This window comes from Artemia sp. Qi Xiang Cuo, chromosome 15 (genome assembly GCF_049724085.1).
Source record: "Artemia sp. Qi Xiang Cuo chromosome 15, ASM4972408v1, whole genome shotgun sequence".
NCBI classification, from domain to species: domain Eukaryota; kingdom Metazoa; phylum Arthropoda; class Branchiopoda; order Anostraca; family Artemiidae; genus Artemia; species Artemia sp. Qi Xiang Cuo.
In genome coordinates this window covers 29,996,385-30,017,664 of record NC_142808.1, presented here as the reverse complement: position 1 = coordinate 30,017,664, position 21,280 = coordinate 29,996,385, and the positions used below count along the sequence as shown (strand labels likewise).

The following is a 21,280-nucleotide window of genomic DNA, read 5'->3' as shown; positions in this document are numbered from 1 at the left end:
AAAAATAAATCTTGACGAATTTCAAATTAATCATCACATGAGAAAACAACGCTTTAAATTGGTTTCTAAGGGAGGGAGAAAAGTTACAAACTTGCTTGCGTTTCAGTTTGTTCTAGCATTTTTGTCAGTGAAAGAAATAAAAACTAACAGAATCTATTGTTGTGCCAAAATAATTTTTCGTAATTGATTATATGGTGCTTCTATGGTGCTAGAAAAGCGGGATTCATTCTAAGATTTGGCAACACCGACTGTTGATCAATTTAAACTTTAATAACGCGGAAAATCTGAATGTTGATAATTTTCTTTCTTATCCTTACTTTTTTATCGCATTTATCTGGACAACAAAGGAGTATTGTTTTAATACATGGCCTTCTTGACAACCCTGAAAGTCTATTATCACTCAAAGGCTGGATTGTGAATGTACTTCGGATCACTATTTTTATATAGCCTAAGCCTGGGCTAGACCTAGGTCACAGTCCTAACATTTTGATATATTTTAAAGTATATTTTTGGTTAAACTTGGATAGAATTCAGTTGAGGGGCCTTTTGAAATCTTGGAAATCAGTTGAATTAGGAAAATTAAACTCAGGAACAATACAGGGCCTAAACTAACCTAGCCTATGGCCAAGAATGCCTTTTAAAGCATCTACCTTTGGTGAAAGATAAATTTTTGCAGTTCATATTATTGACTTATGAATAAAGTAAATGTACCACTTGATGCATTTTTTTATGCTCTTTCCAAATAGGCTATAATAATTGTTTTGGTAAAATTCTACTTTAGTTACTTTTGGCTATCTTGGAAAGGAGTTGGGTTAGGAAAATGAAACTTTCAGGGATGGATGTACATGCTAAGGTTTGTCCCGGGACGGTACTTTGAAGTACCCACCTCCACTCATCCCCCCCTCTATATAATGGTAAATTACTGCACATTACTAGTTGTTTTTAAATCATATTTCATCCTAGGCCTATATTACTATCATAAATATGAATCACTGCTTACATTAAACAAATTCTGCTTTTAACCTTGTTCATTAAAATATATTCCAAAATCCTATTTAAATCCTAAGCCATTTAATTTTCAACCCATGCTGACTTTCTTTATGGTATATGAAACCAGGTTTGTTGTGATGTCACACTTGCCTTATCAGACACTCTTACCCTTAAGGGTAGCAGGCACATGCCAAACAACTCTGTTGATAAGACCATTTAAACTGTATTAATTAGGGAAAGGATTTCACAAGAGAGATCAGTAAAAATAACCTAATCCTTTTTAGAGGACAAATTATGTCATGGGAAGATGTTTTTGAAATTCCCCTTCCACCCGAACTCAAAATTTTCTAAAATTCTACTTTAGAAGTATTAAAATATTTATTAAGTACTAAAAGATAGAGTACTAAAAACATCAGAATCTACTTAAGAGGACACCTTATATCACGGGAAGAGGCTTTTGAAATCACCCGTCCCCCCAAACTCAACATTTTCTAAAATTCTACTTTAGAAGCTTTTAAAATATTTCTAAAGTACTAAAAGATACAGTGCTAAAAACATCAGAATCGACTTCAGAGGACACATTATATCACGGGAAGATGTTTTTGAAATCCCCCTCCCCCAAACTCAAAATTTTTCAAAATTCTTCTTTAGAAGCTTTTAAAATATTTTAAATATTTCTAAAGCGCTATGAAATGGAGCGCTAAAGACATCAGAATCAACTTCAGAGGACAATTTATTTCATGGGAAGATGTTTTTGAAATCTCCCTTCCCCCCAAACTCAAAATTTTCCAAAATTCTACTTTAGAAGCTTTTTAAATATTTCTAAAGCGCTAAGACATAGAGTGCTAAAAACATCAGAATCGACATTATAAAAATCTATATATCTCGTTAAGTTTATTATACAACCCACCGTCCCCCAGCTCTATAAATTTGCCAAAATTCTACTTTCAGAACCTTTTTAAATTTGTATTAATCGAAAGTACATATATTAAGAGAATCAAAAGAAGTAACTTCATATTACCATTTATGTTATGGGAAGATGTTTTTGTAATCCCCCTTCCCCCCAAACTCAAAATTTTCTAAAATTCTACTTTTGAAGGTTTTAAAATATTTCGAAAGCACTAATAGATAGAGTGCTAAAAATATCAGAATCAACTTCAGAGTCAAAATTACACTACGGGAAGAGGTTTTTAAAATCCCCCTTCCCCCAAAACTCAAAAATTTCCAAAATTCTAATTTAGAAGCTTTTTTTAAATATATCTTAAGCGCTAAGACATAGAGCCCGACAAACATCAGAATCAACTTCAGAGGATAAATTATGCTATGGGAAGATAATTTTGAAATCCCCCTTACCCCCAAACTCAAAATTATCAAAAACTCTACTTTAGAAGCTTTTAAAATATTTTTAAAGCACTAATATATAGAGTGCTAAAACATCAGAATCGACTTCAGAGGACACGTTATATCACGGGAAGAGTTTTTGAAAATCCCCCGTCCCCCCAAACTCAAAATTTTCCAAATTTCTACTTTAGAAGCTTTTTCAAATATTTCTAAAGCGCTAAGACATAGAGTGCTACAAACATCAGAATCAACTTTAGAGGATAAATTATGTTATGGGAAGATGTTTTTGAAATCCCCCTTCCCCCCAAACTCAAAATTTTCAAAAATTCTACTTTAAAAGCTTTTAAATTATTTCTAAAGCACTAATAGATAGAGTGCTAAAAACATCAGAATCAACTTCAGAGGACACGTTACATCCCGGGAAGAGGTTTTGAAAATCCCCCGTCCCCCCAAACTCAAAATTTTCAAAAATTTTACTTTAGAAGCTTTTTTAAATATTTCTAAAGTGCTAAGACATAGAGCCCTACAAACCTCAGAATCAACTTCAGAGGATAAATTATACTATGGGAAGATATTTTTGAAATCCCCCTTCCCCCCAAACTCAAAATTCTCCCAAATTCTACTTTAGAAGCTTTTAAAATGTTTCTTAAGCAATAGTAGATAGAGCGCTAAAAAAATCAGAATAAACTTCAGAGGACAAGTCATATCATAGGAAGAGTTTTTGAAAATCCCCCTTCCCCCCAAACTCAAAATTTTCCAATATTACTTAATAAGCTTTTTTAAATATTTCTAAAGCACTAAGACATAGAGCGCTACAAACATCGGAATCAACTTCAGAGGACAAATTATAGAAATTTTATTGCAAGGGTGCAAAGATTAGCTGAAAGGAGATTTGATAGCGGGAGGAGGGAAAGGGCGGGGGCGGTGGTCAGCAACCTGGTCGCGGTGCCCCTGCTTATACTAATCTAAGCTGACCATTTCGTTGCAACGTGTTGCACCAGAATAATACTCTAAATTCGGTTGATAAATTGCCTGTCTAACAAATTTGTATGAGTTAGGTTACATATTTAATATATGCTATGATTTACGCCCCACCCCCTCATGTGCAAATATATAGCCCAAATTTGTTTCCCGTTGCTATAACTAACAAATTTTGAAAGGTCATTCAAAGTTTTAGACATCCCCCTTACCATTCATCCCATTCCCCCTTCATACTCTAAAATCTGGTTGATAATTTGAAAAGCCTTATTTTCCACGGGGGTATTTTTTTGGGGGGAGGGGGATTTTCCGTGAGGGTATTTCCCGTGAGGGGGGGGGCATTTTCCGCGGGGAGGTATTTTCCGGCGAGTATTTGCCAAGTACCACAAATTTGATGGTATGAGTTTTATTAAAATCTTTTACTTTTAGGGGTTGTTTCCCCCTTTTACGAAACTCAGACAAATTTGTTAGACAGGCAATTTATCAACCAGATTTTAGAGTATTATTCTGGTGCAACCTGTTGCAACGAAATGGTCAGCTTAGATTAGTAGAAGCAGGGGCACCGCGAACAGGTTGCTGACCACTGCCCCCGCCCTCCCCCACCTCCCGCGATCAAATCTCCTTTCAGCTAACCATTGCACCCTCAAAAGAAAATTTCTATATAAGTTCCAACATTTTTTACATATTTTAAATCGCGGATGTAAAAAAGAAAAGCAAAAATTTTCAACATTATAGAATTAAGCTATTTGAATATGTTTTATGTGGTTACCCAACTCAAAATGTTAAGGGGTTTCCATTAAAAAATAATCAAAACGAATATAGATTATTCGGTACTTGTGCATTATAAATAACCCACCGCTATAGACTGTACAAGGAAACCAGACGTGATTTCTTATTGCGTTTACAATATTTAAACTGTTGTTTTTTTGGGTTTAGGGCGGGACAATGGTACCTGGGTTAGGTTACGTATTTAATATATGCTATGATTTACCCCCCCCCCCTAATGTGCAAATATATAGCCCAAATTTGTTTCTAAACTATTATATTTTAATCATATTTTATTTTATTTCATTAGCAGTAACCAAAATTAACTTCTTTCGTGCATAGTGGTGGGTTATTTATAATGCACAAGTACCAAATAATCTAAAGTCAAATATGTACTTCTGCCCCTTCTCTCCCCCTCCCTACTTACACTTTAATAACGTCTCGTAGCTTCAAGAATGAAGGTTGCTACACTAAACTATTTGGACAAAAACATTTGAATTGCTTTAAGAACAAATGGGGTTAGATACCGTAAATTGCCAAATTTTCTGTTACTACGTTTTAAACATTAATTAGTAAATAATACCCATAAAAAAAAATTAGTTGGGGTTATAAAGCTCCAATATATATTTCAAGAAATGGTGCATTCTCGAGGAGATTGAATTTTTTTTTTTGAAACAGTGCTCTGCCAGATATCCTTCCATATTTTCTTCTTTTCTGCCATATCTGGATATATTGTCTCAAAGGTCACGCCAGCGTCTTTCGATGTTTTGTGTGTGAGCACCTGTTGCAGGCTCAACAAAATTTATACTGTGGTCGACGCGTAAATGCTGATAGCCCTGGCTAGCCAGGCAATCGTAGGCCCTCCAACAGTCGCTGATAATTGTTGTTCCTGGCAGGATTCGGTTTTGGATAATTCCCAACAATGTGGCACTACTTCTATCTGGCACAGAAACCATGAATGAATTACCAGTTCCTCGCTCTATTCCACCAAATACCCATTTACCCTTGATGCAAATATCCTAGTGTTGAGCCAACATGGTTGACCCAACGATTCCGCTTGTTTAGTCACAGGTTGCATAAATTTAACTTTGGCAGAAATTTTGAGTTTGGGGGGAAGGGGGATTTCAAAAACTTCTTCCCGTGAGATAACGTGTCCTCTGAAGTCGATTCTTATGTTTTTAGCACTCTGTCTTAGTTCTTTAAAAATATTTAAAAAGCTCCTAAAGCAGAATTTTAAAAAATTTTGAGATTGGGGGGAAGGGGGATTTAAAAAAAATCCTTCCGGGATAGAACGGGTCCTCTAAAGTTTAGTCTGATGTGTTGAGCACTCTGTTGATATGGAAATATTTTAAAATCTTCTTAATTAGAATTTTTGAAAATTTATATTTTGGGGGGAAGGGGGATTTAAAAAAAATCTTCCCATGAAATAGTTTGTCCTCTCAAGTTGATTCTGATGTTTGTAGCGCGCCACGCCTTTGCTCTTTAGAAATATTGAAAAAAGTTTCTAAAGTAGAATTTTTGAGAATTTTGATTTGTGGGGGAAGGGGGATTTTTAAAGCCTCTTCCCGTGATATAACGGTGTCTCTAAAGTCGAGTTTGATGATTTAGAAATATATCTCGTAGTGATTTATAAATATTTAAAAAGCATCGAAAGTATAATTTTGGGGAATTTTGAGTTTGGGGGGGGACAGAGGATTTCAAAAGTATCTTCTCATAACATAATTTATCCTCTCAAATTGATTCTGATGGTTGTAGCGCTCTCTGTCTTAGCGATTTAGACATATTTAAAAACGCTTCTAAAGTAGAATTTTAGAAAATTTTGAGTTTGGGGGGAAGGGGATTTTCAAAACCTCTTCCCGTGATATAACGTGTCCTCTTAAGTCGATTCTGATGTTTTTAGCATTATATATATTAGTTCTTTAGAAATATTTTAAAAGCTTCTAAAATATAATTTTGGAAAATTTTGAGTTTGGGGGGAAGGGGGATTTCAAAAACATCTTCCCATAACATAATTTATCCTCTAAAGATGATTCTGATGTTTGTAGCGCTCTATGTCTTAGCGCTTTAGATCTATTGAAAAAAGCTTCTAAAGTAGAATTTTGGAAAATTTTGAGTTTGGGGGAAGGGGGATTTCAAAAACATCTTCCCATAACATAATTTTTCCTCCGAAGTCGATTCCGATATTTGTAGCGCTCTATGTCTTAGCGCTTTAAAAATATTTAAAAAACCTTCTAAAGTAGAATTTTGGAAAATTTTGAGTTTGGGGGGAAGGAGGATTTTCAAAACCTCTTCATGTAGCACTCTATGTTTTAGCGCTTTAGAAATATTTAAAAAGGTCCTAAAGTAGAATTTTAGAAAATTTTGAGTTTGGGGAGAACGGGGATTTTAAAAGCCTCTTCCCGTGATATAACGTCTCCTCTGAAGTCGATTCTGATGTTTTTAGCACTCTATGTCTTAGTGCTTTAGAAATATTTAAAAAGCTCCTAAAGCAGAATTTTGGAAAATTTTGAGATTGGGGGGAAGGGGGATTTTAAAAACCTCTTCCCGTCATATAAATTGTCTTCTAAAGTTGATTCTGATGTCTGTAGCGCTCTATGTCGCAACGCTTTAGAAATATTTAAAATATTTTACCAGCTACTAAAGAAGAATTTTGAAAAATATTGAGTTGGGGGGGCAGGGGGAGTTTAAAAACATCGTCCCGTGATATAAAGTGTACTCTGAAGTCGATTCTGATGTTTTTAGCACTCTATGTCTTAGCGCTTTAGAAATATTTAAAAAGATTGTAAAGTAGAATTTTGGAAAATTTTGAGTTTGGGGGAAGGGAGATTTCAAAAACATCTTCCCATGACATAAATTGTCTTCTTTGACTCTGATGTCTGTAGCACTCTGTAACGTAGCACTTTAGAAATATTAAAAATATTTTAAAAGCTTCTAAAGTAGAATTTTGAAAAAATTTGAGTTTGGGGGATTTCAAAAACATCTTCCCGTGATATAATGTGTCCTCTGAAGTCGATTCTGATGTTTTTAGAACTGTATCTTTTAGTACTTTAGAAATATTTTAAAAGCTTCTAAAGTAGAATTTTAGAAAATTTTGAGTTTGGGGGAAGGGTGATTTCAAAAACCTCTTCCCGTGATATAACGTGTCCTCTGAAGTCGATTCTGTTGTTTTTAGCACTCTATGTCTTAGTGCTTTAGAAATATTTAAAATGCTCCTAAAGCAGAATTTTAGAAAATTTGAGATTGGGGGAAGGGGGATTTTAAAAATCTCGACCCGTGATATAACGTGTCCTCTGAAGTCGATTCTGATGTTTTTAGCTCTCTATGTCTTAGCGCTTTAGAAATATTTAAAAAGCTTAAAAAGTAGAATTTCGGAAAATTTTGAGTTTGGGGGGAGGGGAGATTTCAAAAACATCTTCCCATGACATAAATTGTCCTCTAAAGTTGATTCTGATGTCTGTAGCGCTGTATGTCGTAGCGCTTTAGAAATATTTAAAATATTTTAAAAGCTTCTGAAGTAGAATTTTGAAAAATTTTGAGTTTGGGGGGAGGGGGATTTCAAAAACATCGTTCCGTGATATAATGTGTCCTCTGAAGACAATTCTGATGTTTTTAGCACTGTATCTTTTAGTACTTTAGAACTATTTTAAAAGCTTCTAAAGTAGAATTTTAGAAAATTTTGAGTTTGGGGGGAAGGGTGATTTCAAAAACCTCTTCCCATGATATAAGGTGTCCTCTGAAGTCGATTCTGATGTTTTTAGTACTCTATCTTTTAGTACTTAAGAAATATTTTAAAAGCTTCTAAAGTAGAATTTTAGAAAATTTTAAGTTCGGGTGGAAGGGGAATTTCAAAAACATCTTCCCATGACATAATTTGTCCTCTAAAAAGGATTAGGTTATTTTTACTGATCTCTCTTGTGAAATCCTTTCCCTAATTAATACATTTTAAATGGTCTTATCAACAGAGTTGTTTGGCATGTGCCTGCTACCGTTAAGGGTAGCAGGTGTCTGATAAGGGTAGCAGGGTGTCTGATAAGGCAAGTGTGACATCACAACAAACCTGGTTTGATATACCATAAAGAAAGTCAGCATGGGTTGAAAATTAAATGGCTTAGGATTTAAATAGGATTTTGGAATATATTTTAATGAACAAGGTTAAAAGCAGAAGTTGTGTAAGGTAAGTAGTGATTTATATTTATGAAAGTAATAAAGGATGAAATATGAGTTAAATATAACTAGTAACGTGCAGTAATTTACCCTTATATCTATGGGGGGGGATGATTGGAGGTAGGTACTTCAAAGTACCTTCCCAGGACAAACCTTAGCATGTACATCCATCCCTGAAAGTTTCATTTTCCTAACCCAACTCCTTTCCAAGATAGCCAAAAGTAACTAAAGTAGAATTTTACCCCATTTTTGTTATGTGTTTATAAGTCAGAAAAACATTCCCCCTAACCCCCTTTCTGGGTACAGCCTTGCCCCCACCCCCTATATATACCAATTCAGGGTATATATTTGCAAATTAGGGGGGGGGGGTGTAGGGGTAAAGTTTAAACCTACCTCTCATTTACATCAGAAATAAAATTTATCCCCATCCCCCATAATGTGCAAATATATTCCCTGAATTGGTACAAATAAGGGTGGGGGTAAAATTCATTTCTAACAAAAATGATTATTATGTTTGAAAGAGCATAAAAAAAGACATCAAGTGGTATGTTTATTTTATTTGTAAGTCAATAATATGAAGTGTGAAAAATTTGCCTGGTAAAATTCTAAATGAGGGGCCTATCTATCTCTTAGAAAATGGTTCAGGAAGGTGAATGAATCCAGAGCCTCAATGATCCTCTGGGGAGTATTTTAAGGATCCCAATTATACCCATTCTTCTCCTTAAGGCCCTCACATTTTACTATTTTTATGGGTAAATATATATAGGAATCCACAACTGAGGACAAGACATGTCAAACACACTACTCAAAGCCATTTTCTATGTTTTTTCCAAATTCAATAGGGTAAAGGTACAAATGATTTGACAGTTCTTGTAAAAAAAAACACCTTTTTCTACTCTGGAAGGCTTAATTTAAAGACTTTTGGTTTAAAAAGGGTTTCAGTATGTAGGAAAAACATCTACAAATCTAACTGTTTGATTAAATTTTGAAGTTTCATCAGAAAAGGGTATAAAACTCCAATTTTCTGACATTAGAGAGTTTTCACCAACAAAGTCAACAGAACAAAAAAGTTACCTGTTTTTGATGCAAGTCAGAACCCAATTCAACATATCAACATATTCTTTTTACTTTGTTTCTCTTCAACTTTTTTCAATGTGTAAAAGTATAAAATACTATTCAGATAGTGGAAGCAAAAAATTGCCTCAAGTAAAGGGATGAAATTGGATAGTGTAATTGTGTGACCTAGGTCTCTATAATATAATAGTGTGATATAGATCTCTATAAATACTGTCTGGATTGGCCCACTTGCACTCAGCTTTAATGGCCCAGCAAAGATTTCTTTGTTGTTCACAGTGAAAGTGTTATCAACATTTGGCCATGTCAAGTCAATCTACCATTTTAATCTACTTTTAAAAAATTTAGTTGTGACTATCCTTTGTCTGAAAAGTCTAGAATTCTTGAAATATGCATGTTCTACTTAAGTTTATTAGAAGTTTGTGACCAAGGATTTTAACATGTTTCATTAGCATTTTGGATAGGATAAGGTATAAGAAAACAGGAATGGATTTCAAGAATTTTAAGAAGTTTATGGTCATTTATTTGACTTGGTGGAATTTACTTTCATATGTAAATTCTTAGCTTTGTCCAAAACATGGGTAGGATTTCGATTAGGTCATTTTTGATAGTTCTATGACATACTTCAAGGATCAGCAGATCATCTATATATTAACACCTTTGAGGGAATCTTACCAATTTCATTAATTAATACAAAATATAAGAGTGGTCCTAAGAAGGTTCTTCAAGGAATTCCATGCTAATTAGAGAGGGTTCAGAGAGAATACTCTGTAATTTTAAAGCTTGGGATCTATTTGAAAGGAAACATATAAAATTTACTAAGAGAGGGTCTACTTCAAATTTGTTCAGTGATAAATGAATTAGGGTGTTGTGATCAAACAAGTCAAATGCTTCAAAATATGAACATAGTATGAGGCCAAGCGGCAGTTCCTCAGATGATGGAAAAATCTAGCACCTAGAATGAAATCAGTAAAACTACAATTAAAAAAGAAACTTTTTTAAATGTTTTTTTTCATGTGAAATATTATTACAAATAATAATCATCAAAATCTCTTGTTGTTGAGAAAGTACTTGTAAATTTGACAACTATGTTTTTTTGTCAGAGGACTTTGACACCAATCTTGAATTTTGACACCAATTGTTTCTCATCTGTTTTATGTGTTCAGTGAAGTTTTGACAGGGTCACTTTTATTTTGACAGGGCCTGTTGCTGTCTGTCAAAAATTTTGACAAGGTTACTACAAGACATTCTTAAAAGAAATAAGTCTCATAATAGAAGTCAATGTTTACATTTGAATTCAGCTGAAGAAGAATTTTTAGTCCTTCTAGTATTCCACTACATCAGACAAGAATTTTCGACACTTGGAAAATAGTTTCGTGAATATAATATTAGCTGCCATTTTAACTTAATTGTCAGAGGCAATGCAGTAGCATTGCCTATAGTAAAGGCCATATGGCTCCAATGTTTTATTATTATTTTTTTTTTTTTTTTTTCCTAGAGGCACTTCATATGGAAGGGGTTGTCGTAGAAGCTTCAAAGGGGGCTCATTCGATTGGAAATCAGGAGTTCTAGTGCCCTTTTTAATAGTCAAAAATGATTGGAGGGCAACTAGCCTCCCCCACGCCCATCATTCCCCCAAACAGGGCACAGGTTTTAAGTTATGCCCTGGGGGCATATAGGGTTTTTATAGAAGGCGTTGTTGTAGAAACTTCAAAACAGGCTCATTCGATTGGAAATTAAAGGGCTTGTGTACTTTTTAGTAGTTAATATTGATTGTAAGGCAACTAGCCCCCTCCCCCCCCATACCCATTATTTCCCCAAACATGTCTAATAAAAATTGTGAGAAAGCGCTTTTGTTCAACGTAGTTGCTATATAAATAAAAAATATGTTTTTGAGGAAGATACCACCCCACATTCCTCAGGGCAAGGGTTTTAAGTTATGCCCTTGGGGCATATAAGGTTTTTATAGAAGGCGTTGTCATAAGGCGTTGTGTCCTTTTTAATAGTCGAAAGTGATTGGAGCGTAACTAGCCCCCCTCCCCCCCCCCGCCCATCATTTCCCCAAACACATCCAATCAAAATTTTCAGATAGCCATTTTGTTCAGCATAGTTGATTTCCAAATAGAAAATATATTTTTGAGGTAGACACTCCCCCACAACCCTCAGGGTAAGGGTTTTAAGTTATGCCCCGGGGGCATATAAGGTTTTTATAGAAGGCATTGTTGTAGAAACTTCAAAACAGACTCATTCGATTGGAAATTAAAGGGCTATTGCCCTTTTTAATAGTCCAAAATGATTGGAGGGCAACTAGCCCCCCCACATCCATCATTCCCCCAAACACATCCAATCAAAATTTTGAGATAGCCAATTTGTTCAGCATAGTTGATTCCCAGATAGAAAATATATTTTTGAGGAGGATACTCCCCCACAACCCTCAGGGCAAGGGTTTTAAGTTATGCCCTGGGGACATATAAGGTTTTTTTTTATAGAAGGCATTGTTGTAGAAACTTCAAAACATGCTCATTTGACTGGAAATTAAAGGGCTAGTGCCCTTTTTAATAGTTGAAAGTGATTGGAGTGTAACTAGCCCCCTTCCGCCCACCCCCACGCCCATCATTTCCCCAAACACATCCAATCAAAATTTTCAGATAGCCATTTTGTTCAGTGTAGTTGATTTCCAGATAGAAAATGTATTTTTGAGGAGGAAATTCCCCCACAACCCTCAGTGAAAGGATTTTAAGTTATGCCCTGGGGGCATATGAGGTTTTTATAGGTGTTGTTGTACAAACTTCAAAACAGGCTCATTTGATTGGAAATTAAAGGGCTAGTGCCCTTTTTAATAATCAAAAGTGATTGGAGTACAACTAGTCCCCCCCCCCACGCCCATCATTTCCTCAAACACATCCAATCAAAATTCTGAGATAGTCATTTTGTTCAGCATAGTTGATTTCCAGATAGAAAATATGTTTTTGAGGAGAGCACTCACCCAAAACCTTCAGGGCAAGGGTTTTAAGATATGCCCTGGGGGCATATAAGGTTTTATAAAAGGCGTTGTTGTAGAAACTTCAAAAAAGGCTCATTTGACGGGAAATTCAAAGGGATAGTGCCCTTTTTAATAGTCAAAAGTGATTGGAGGGCAACTAGCCCCCCCCCTCCCTACACCAAAAAATTCCCCCAACACATCCAATCAAAATTTTGAGATAGCCATTTTTGTTCAGTGTAGTTGATTTCCAGATTGAAAATTAATTTTTGAGGAGGACAGTCCCCCACAACCCTCAGGGCAAAGGTTTTAAGTTATGCCCTGGGGGCATATAAGGTTTTTATAGAAGGCGTTGTAGAAACTTCAAAACATGCTCATTCGATTAGAAATTAAAGGGCCAGTGCCCTTTTTAATAGTCGAAAGTGATTGGAGGGCAGCTAGCCCCCCCCCTCCCTATGCCCATTATTCACCTAATCACACCCCATCAAAATTTTGTGATAGCCATTTTTTTTCAGCGTAGTTGATTTTCAGATTGAAAATATATTTTTGAGGAGGACAGTCCCCCACAACCCTCAGGGCAAGGGTTTTAAGTTATGCCCTGGGGGCATATAAGGTTTTTATAAAAGGCGTTGTAGAAACTTGAAACATGCTCATTCGATTAGAAATTAAAGGGCCAGTGCCCTTTTTAATAGTCGAAAGTGATTGGAGGGCAGCTAGCCCCCCCCCCCCCCTACGCTTATCATTTCCCCAAACACATCCAATCAAACTTTTGAGATGCCAAAAAAAAACTTGAAACTTTTTGCAATCAAAAACGAACAAAAATTAATTAAAAAAAAATTTCCTAAAAATAAGTTTTTCAAATAAAAGTAAAGGCCATTTTAAACTTAAGCTCAGAATATACAAATACCTTTTAAAATTCAAACTCAAAACGACCAGAAATTACTATTAAAGAATAAATGAAACCCAAAACGAACAGAAATTAAATAAACAATTATAGCAAAAAACATACAACAAGTAATAATATAAATGAATAAATAGATCTTGAAGCGAGTAATGCTTAGATTGAACATGAAAATCTAGCTTAAAACAAAAACAAATATTTTACTATTGAAGTATGAATGAAACTTAAAACAAACAGAAATTAAATAAAAAATCAATGCAAACAAAACATACAATATATATTAATGTAAATGAATAAATAAATCTTAAAACGAGTGAAACTTAAATTGAATGTGGAAATCCAGTTTAATCGAATAAAAATCACTCCAATCAAGGGTTTGGGTATCATCTCACTGCAGAAGCCTAAAACCTACTACGTCATTGGCGCTTTACTGAAAACGAATTATATTACAAATGTTTTCTTTTGTACTTAATATTGAAAAAAAATATTAAAATTACAGTAAAATTTTCAACTGATGAGCTTTTAGCAATTAATATCATTATGCATCAAATATTGAGTTTAATTTATTAGTTCTTTTCAAGATTGGTCAAGACAAATAAAGTTTCGCTACAAACAAAATTTGGATATTGCCCTCTTCTTTAACTGTAAAAAACCTAAAGCCTTCTGCGTCATTGGTTCTTCACTGAGAACGAATTACTCGTATATTACAAATTTATTATTTTCCAGTTCTTACAGCATTGAAAATGAAAATAAAAATTACACTGAAAAAAAACTTGAAGTGATTGATCTTTCAACAATTAATATCATTATATATCTAATATTCAATTTGATTTTGTTTATACTTTCCAAGACTGTTCAAGACTCATAAAGTTTTGCCATTTTTTTTTAACTGTGCCATTTTTTTAACTAATCGTGTTAGTTTGTTATGAAAACATTCTATAGCTTCTAGGCATTTCTATTTGAGCGGAAAACTGCACCTCAAACTTTGTGGAACATGTATTTTCTTGCATGAAACACCAAAATATAATAAAATGTCAAGTTTCGGAGTGGTCCACCACTCGCAAGAAAGAGCCATTGGTATTTTTGAATCCGCGTGGTCAACTTAGGGGGTTGAGGGTAGGATAATGCTTGTAGCAGCCCCATTCCGTCGTGGTATGGTTCACATTTTCAACACCTGGCGTCTGGACTATCATATAATCTACCAAGCATACAACTACCCCAAATCAGTATCAATAAATAAATGAAAGCCAAAACGAACAAAAATTGAAATAAATATTAGAGTAACGAGCATAAATAATGTGAGTAGGGTTCAAAACCCCTATGCTTTCTAAAAGCCAGAATATAATTTGTACTTTACTGAAAAAAAATTCAAATGAGTTTATTGAAAAAAAATGTGCATTGTCAATTTAATATACATATGCTGATATTTATTCCCTAAAATCTTAATTAATTTTTGATTTCTTAAAGTTACAAAAGTCAAAATACTTCAAAGAATTGTTTTCAGTAAAGCGCCAATGACGCAGTAGGTGTTAGGCTTCTGCAGTGAGACGATACCCAAACTCTTGTTTGTAGTTGTTTTTATTCGATTCAAACTTGATTTGCATATTCAATTTAAGTCTCACTCGTTTTAAGATTTATTTATCCATTTATATTAATATATATTGTATGTTTTGTTCGCATTGATTGTTTATTTAATTTCTGTTTGTTTTAAGTTTCATTTATACTTTAATAGCAAAATATTTGTTTTCGTTTTAAGCTAGATTTTCATATTCAATCCAAGCAATACTTGCTTTAAGATCTATTTATTCATTTATATTATTACTTGTTGTATGTTTTTGCTATGATTGTTTATTTAATTTATGTTCGTCTTGGGTTACATTTATTCTTTAATAGTAAGTTCTGGTTGTTTTGAGTTTGAATTTTAAAAGGTATTTGTATCTCCTGAGGTTAAGTTTAAAATAGCCTTTACTTTTCTCTGAAAAAATCATTTTTCAGAAATTTTTTTTAATTAATATCAAGAAAAAGCCAATTTGGCTACATTTTAGAGGAGATCAGATGTATCTTAATGCATTGGTGCTGATCCCAACATTTTTTTTTGCAAAAAAAAAAAAAATAACCAAGTAATGACAGTTTAAACATTACATAGCTAAAAATTGGCAGGAGCTCATTTTGTGTTGAAAACAGGAAATTGATTGAATTGAATATTCTTTTCTTATCTGGGTGTATTGGATATAATGTCCACCTGTCACTTGTCGAAATATAATGTTTTGAAGGAAAGTTTTGACAGTGTTCCAAAATTGCATGGTCACGTCTTTGGTACCTTTATCCTAATTGTTTCCCCTGCAAGTCCAATTTAAAGCCCTTTAAAGTGACACCTAATTTGTTATTTTCAGTACAACAAGTGGGTTAAGAAAAGTGGTTATAAAGTAACAAATTGTGGTGTAAGTCTAGGGTTGGTCCACTACATAAGGAAATATGTTAAGAAAACAATTCTTACTTCATGAAATGCAGAATAATCCTAGTTAACTTTTTTTTGCAGGGGGAGAATCTTTATTGTCACTTCTTTTATTGTATTTCCAATTTTTCTTTCACATTTTTCAATATTTATGTCTGTTCTCTAAGTCTTGATAATTGTTTATAAGCAAACACCCAAGTGCCATCTAACTAATCCAACCTAACCTAATTTATAAGTATTTGGCTATTAATATGTTTTTGGTAGATGGCAATAATGGTGTTTAACTTTCATATATAGATGATTTGAAAATGGATAAATGCAGTCAAATCCATGTTTGTTTTTCAGAATTGTGTTAAAAAATTGTACAACCGTGAAAGAAGTGAAGATAAAGGTTCTCCCCCAGCAAAATATGTTAACTAGGATTATTCTGCATATTAAGTAAAAATTGTTTTCTTAACATGTTTCCTTATGTAGTGGAACAACCCTAGACTTACACCTAAATTATTATAAATCAATTGTTTCCTAGTTAAATATTCAAGAGGCATTTATTAAAAACAATCAAATTTAATAAATTGACAATTAGCCTAATAAATCTTTTAATATCACCATTTTGGACAATATTTGATGATGCTTTATTTTCTTTGTGAATGGTTTTTTTGGCGTGTCAAAACGAATTAATCTGGATATTTCATTAAAAAAAACTTGAGATATGTTGGATACTGATTGGTTTGTTATTAAAAAATGATTTATGAATACAGATACCAATAAACATGATAATATGATAAGATTTATTGCAAAAAGCCTGTGGGCCATGGCAACACATAATATAGTCTACAAACAAAGCTCGGGAACAAAATACAACTTTGGATAATAAAAATAAAAAAGAACAACAAAATAACAAAAAATAACACTAAGGTTCAACATTTTAACCAACAAACACTAATCATAATAAAATTCAAATCCTAAAAACAGTAACAGGCTATCCCCTCAAACATGATTCCCTACGTTTAATCCCTGAACAAAGAAACTTACACAACTCTTTAATAGCATGTGCATTCCTTTCAGCCATCTGCTCAATTAACCAGCATTCACTCCCCAAAACACTCGTCCAGAACATTCATTCTGCAACTCAGACAGCTCTTCACACTCGGATACAAAATGAAATAAACTATCATTCACATGTCCATACCTTAGACAAAAATAGTGTCAAATCACCAACAAAATCTTCTCCAAAAGTTCCTTTCACTCACCTAAACCCAAACCGTACCCTCTTACAAACAAGAAATTCTTCAAATCTCATTATTCAACCCAAATTTAAAATAAACCTCCTCCCCCCAACAGTCTTTGGATTGGGAGTAAAACCTCAGAGACATAAATTGACCCTTGTGAGCTTGCCACTCTTGGATTTCTTGGTCATTTAGGGTTTGCTGGACTTCCTTCTATACTGAAACGGTTTCACCCATAGGGCCTTTTCCTTCATTCCACATCTCCAAAAGCCCACAAAGGTCCTGTATTTTATTGACCTGATTTGGCCAAGAATCATGTCTACCGTCCTTCTAGCTCTCCAAATAAGTTGACTTAAGAAGCCAAACTCTAGGTAGCCTAATTATCTTCTCCCAGAATTTTACCATTCTAACCAATCTAACACTCCTTAAAGAGAAAAGCCGTGAATCTTCTTTCAGTACCACTGAACTAAATGAATACTTCAAGTCTAAAATTCTCTTAAAATATCTTGGCTGAACTCCTTCTAGCTTAGCTGCTTTAGCAAAACCCCAAACCTCAGAGCCCCAATGCAGACTAGAAGCTACTTTTGTCTGGAAAACTCTCTTCTGGATCCTCATGTCAGCTAGCTGATTTAAAGTAGGTCCCCAAAGCTTATCTGTTAGACCAATATCTCTTAAACTACACTCTTCTACAACACCAGATATCCTCTTTAACACACTGTATTTAACACACAAATAAAAATTTCTTCCTTATCGTTAAACATCGTTCCTCCAAATTAAAATGGTCCTCTGAATCAACATCTCCTTCGCTCCTAAATAATAATACTACTTATTTCTTAGCATTCAACTCTAAATCCTTCTTTTCTAAATAACTTAGAAAATAATATGTTTCATAAAAGCATGCTGCATATTAAAAATTAAGATTTTTTTTTAGTTTTTTCTTTAGTCTTGTACACAGCAATGGTTCTTGACCTGGGCAGAGGACATCTGCCCCCCCTCCAGTTCTGCTGACATGTAACTTTAAATACCTTTTATTTTCCTTTAATAAATTCTTTATTACAGTCCTATGGTATACCTTGCCCCCTCCCCATATTATGAGGCCTAGAAATGCTACTGCTTGAACAGACATATATTCTAGGGCTGTATATTGGACAATAGGGGGAGAAGGCACATTTTTGAATAGACCAATCATAAAATTTGGATAGAACAAAAAAATATCAAGTAGTGTGTTCACTTTGTCATCAGTTATGGAATCTTGTGTAAATTTTACTTTTTGTCCTATAAAAACGAAACCTTGAGAAATAAATTTATTGCTAAAATGAGGTACAAGGAAATTCTTTGTATCTAATACATTTCTCCAACCTGATTTATAAGTTTTTTTTTTAAGATTTGAATGTCTATATCTTAAATTCATGAAAGAAGTCTTAATAATTTAATATGTATAAAACAATCCACAACCTAAATTGTAACCTAGAAAGGTCTTTACTATACACGTCCAAGCTTCCAAATTTTTCTTTTTCAACTGTGGAAAAACACCCTGGGCCTTGGCTGATCTATTTGTAACAGCTTTGCTGTTAATACTACCTAGGTAATTGAAGGTATCCACTTGGTCACTCTACTCATTATCCTCTTCACCTTCACTTATTCCCAGTCTAAATGACTTAATCTTCTTAACTTTGATTTCCAAACCTATTCTTGCACCCTGAAATCTCCATAAACCATTAATTTTTCAATATTTTCATCAAAGACTTACAAATAATCAACATAGTCTAAGCCTATGAGAGTTTTATTTACCCATTGGATTCCATGATCTCCTCTAGCCTTTGCTGTGGTCCTTAGGACCAAATTCAGCAAAATGATCCATATAAATCGGGATAAAGCTATAGAAATGGGCAGGGAGTAGATATTAGAGCTTGAAAATAACCCTTTAAGGCAGAATCGAGACTCTAGGTCTATTCCTAAAAGCTTTGGTTTATGTATCTCAATTGCTTTCCAACATACCAAAAAGGCCCCTTTTCTATAATTCTATCTATTGGCAGCTTTGGAGTTTTGTAGTGGCTGCTTTTAGAATGTTTAATAAGAAAATCTATGTTGGGGCAAATGAAGTTAGATGGCAATATTGTTTATATAGAAATCATAAATTTTCAAAATGTCCAAAGCATGCAATTTATGGTAATTTATCTTTTTTAACTTTTGGTAGATTGCAAATAATCTACCAAAATCTAGTATTTTATGTCAAAGTAATTTTTGAACTACTGTGTTTTGGAAATTTCGAACTATGTTAGCATTTAGACTGTTAAAATCGGTGGTCTAAAATTTCTTAGGGAAAGTTTCTGTGGGCGCAGTTACATTTCCACTCAGTTTCATGAGTGGAAATGTAAATATCGGACTGCACTAAAAATTTTTTGGCAGAAATGCTAGTCGGAATATTCGATCAGTTGTAGTTTTATGTACTATTTGTCGGTCTTCTTTGGGGATCAAACCATCCAACCCCTCATCCTTTGGACCCTTTGAATATAGACATATTTCGTTCCATCATATTATTAAAAGAATCATCTTGTATTCTGTTTTGTCTAACTCTTAATATGTTAACAAAATTAAACCCAGTTATTGTTTTGTCTTAAAAGAAGTTAATTTTAAGTTTTTTATAAAATTATGTTCGGTGTTTTAACATAACCATATTTTTTCTGCAAATATGGTAACATAACCACACACTTTCAAAATGTCACTGCCTGTGGAGACATATTATTTTCGCCATTAAGTATTTTCAAAGGCCACACTGCCTTTCCATTACGTACAAATAACAGTTCAATAAATCCTTTATTTGACAGTGAAACAACAACAACAAAAATTTCTGAATATTTGGTCCAAAATTTTATTTGTCAAGCAGAAAGGCTTGCAAAATCTTCACAAATATTACTTTATTTAAGATATAACGAGATTAAGTCAGATAAATACGAAACGAAAATGATTAAAACAACTTTTATGAAAAAAATTCAAAGAAAAGTAAAGATTGGCAATAAACCCTAAAGCAAACAGAAAATAAAGTATGTAATAAGTCGAAGTAAAATAAAACCGAACTTACTATGACTAAATAATTGATGCCTTGAACATAACCAAAAAATACTGAAATATATGCTTTCATCTTCTTAGCTGTAATATCTTTTGTTCTTATTATTTTTTAACTTGCAGGCAACTGGGAATCATAATGTCTATATTGCTGATGTTTTGCATGGTTATCAAAGCTTACTACCTGCCTGGTTTCAAGCCATTGGAGCGGCAACCTTTATTAAAAAGCATGTCAAACACTGGAAGAGGGGATTAAATATAATAGGTAAGGCTTTAATTAAAACTGTTATTTATTTTCATGGGTTTTTAGAATTTTTTAGAGAAACATGTGAGAACAGACATTTGAATTTTCTTTGGGAGGGGGGCAGGGATTGGAACTGAAAAAACGTATTTATACGCCTATAAAGGCTCACTGAGTACATTTGTGTCTCATCTCAGTAGTTATTAAAAAGAACAAAACATATTAAAAAAATGTTTTTCAAAGAACAGTACAGTTTTATCATAGGCAGCGCAATAGCGCTGTCTAAGTGAAGAACGATGTTGGCATAATGTAGCCTATTATTTATTTATTATTTTTTTTTTTTGGTTTGTTTCTTTTAGGCCAGGGCACTTCGTATCGAAAGAATTGTCATAGAAACTTCGAAAAGGGCTCATTTGATTGGAAATTGGAAGGTCTTGTGCACTTTTTAATAGTCAAAAGTGATTGGAGGGCAACTAACACCCCTTCCATGCCCACCATTTCCCCACACACATCCAATCAAAATTTTGAGATAGCCATTTTGTCCAACGTAGTTAAAAGGTCTGGAAATTATGCCTTTGAGGATGACAAATTCCCCTCATCCCTCAGGGCAAGGGTTGTAAGTTATGCCCTAGGGGTATATAAGGTTTTTACAGAAAGTCTTGTTGTAGAAACTTCAAAAAAGTTTATTTGATTGGAAATTAAAACGGCTAGTGCCCTTTTTAACAATCGAAGTGATTGGAGAGCAACTAAATGTTTTTATAAAAAGTGTTGTCGAAGAAACTTCAAAAAGGGCTCATTCGATTCGAAATTGAGAGGGCTAGTTGCCCTTTTGATAGTTGAAAGGAATCGGAGGGCGAATTCCCCCTCCCGCTCCCTTAATTTCTCCATAAACTTCCGATCAAAATTTGGATACAGCTATTTTGTTCAACGTAGTTGAAAAGTCTGGAAATTATGTCTTTGAATATGACAACCCTGCAAAGCCCTTAGGACAAGGGTTGTAAGCTATGCCCTTGGGCGTAAAAGGTTTTTATAGAAAGTGTTGTTGTAGAAACTTCAAAAAGGCTCATTCGATTAAAAGATAACAGGACTAGTGCCTTTG

At 33.9% G+C, this 21,280-nt stretch overlaps 1 protein-coding gene across 1 annotated transcript in view; it reads left to right on the top strand.

Annotated features, from left to right (window-relative positions):
- Positions 1 to 283: 283 nt before the first annotated feature.
- Positions 284 to 21,280, top strand: part of LOC148943534 (lysosomal thioesterase PPT2 homolog) — a 43,867-nt gene continuing 22,870 nt past the window's right edge. The window contains exons 1-2 of the mRNA XM_089101877.1: positions 284 to 420; positions 20,064 to 20,205. Coding sequence (XP_088958003.1) covers positions 289 to 420; positions 20,064 to 20,205 — 274 coding nt within the window. The 5' untranslated portion in view covers positions 284 to 288. The remainder of the gene's footprint in view (positions 421 to 20,063; positions 20,206 to 21,280) is intronic.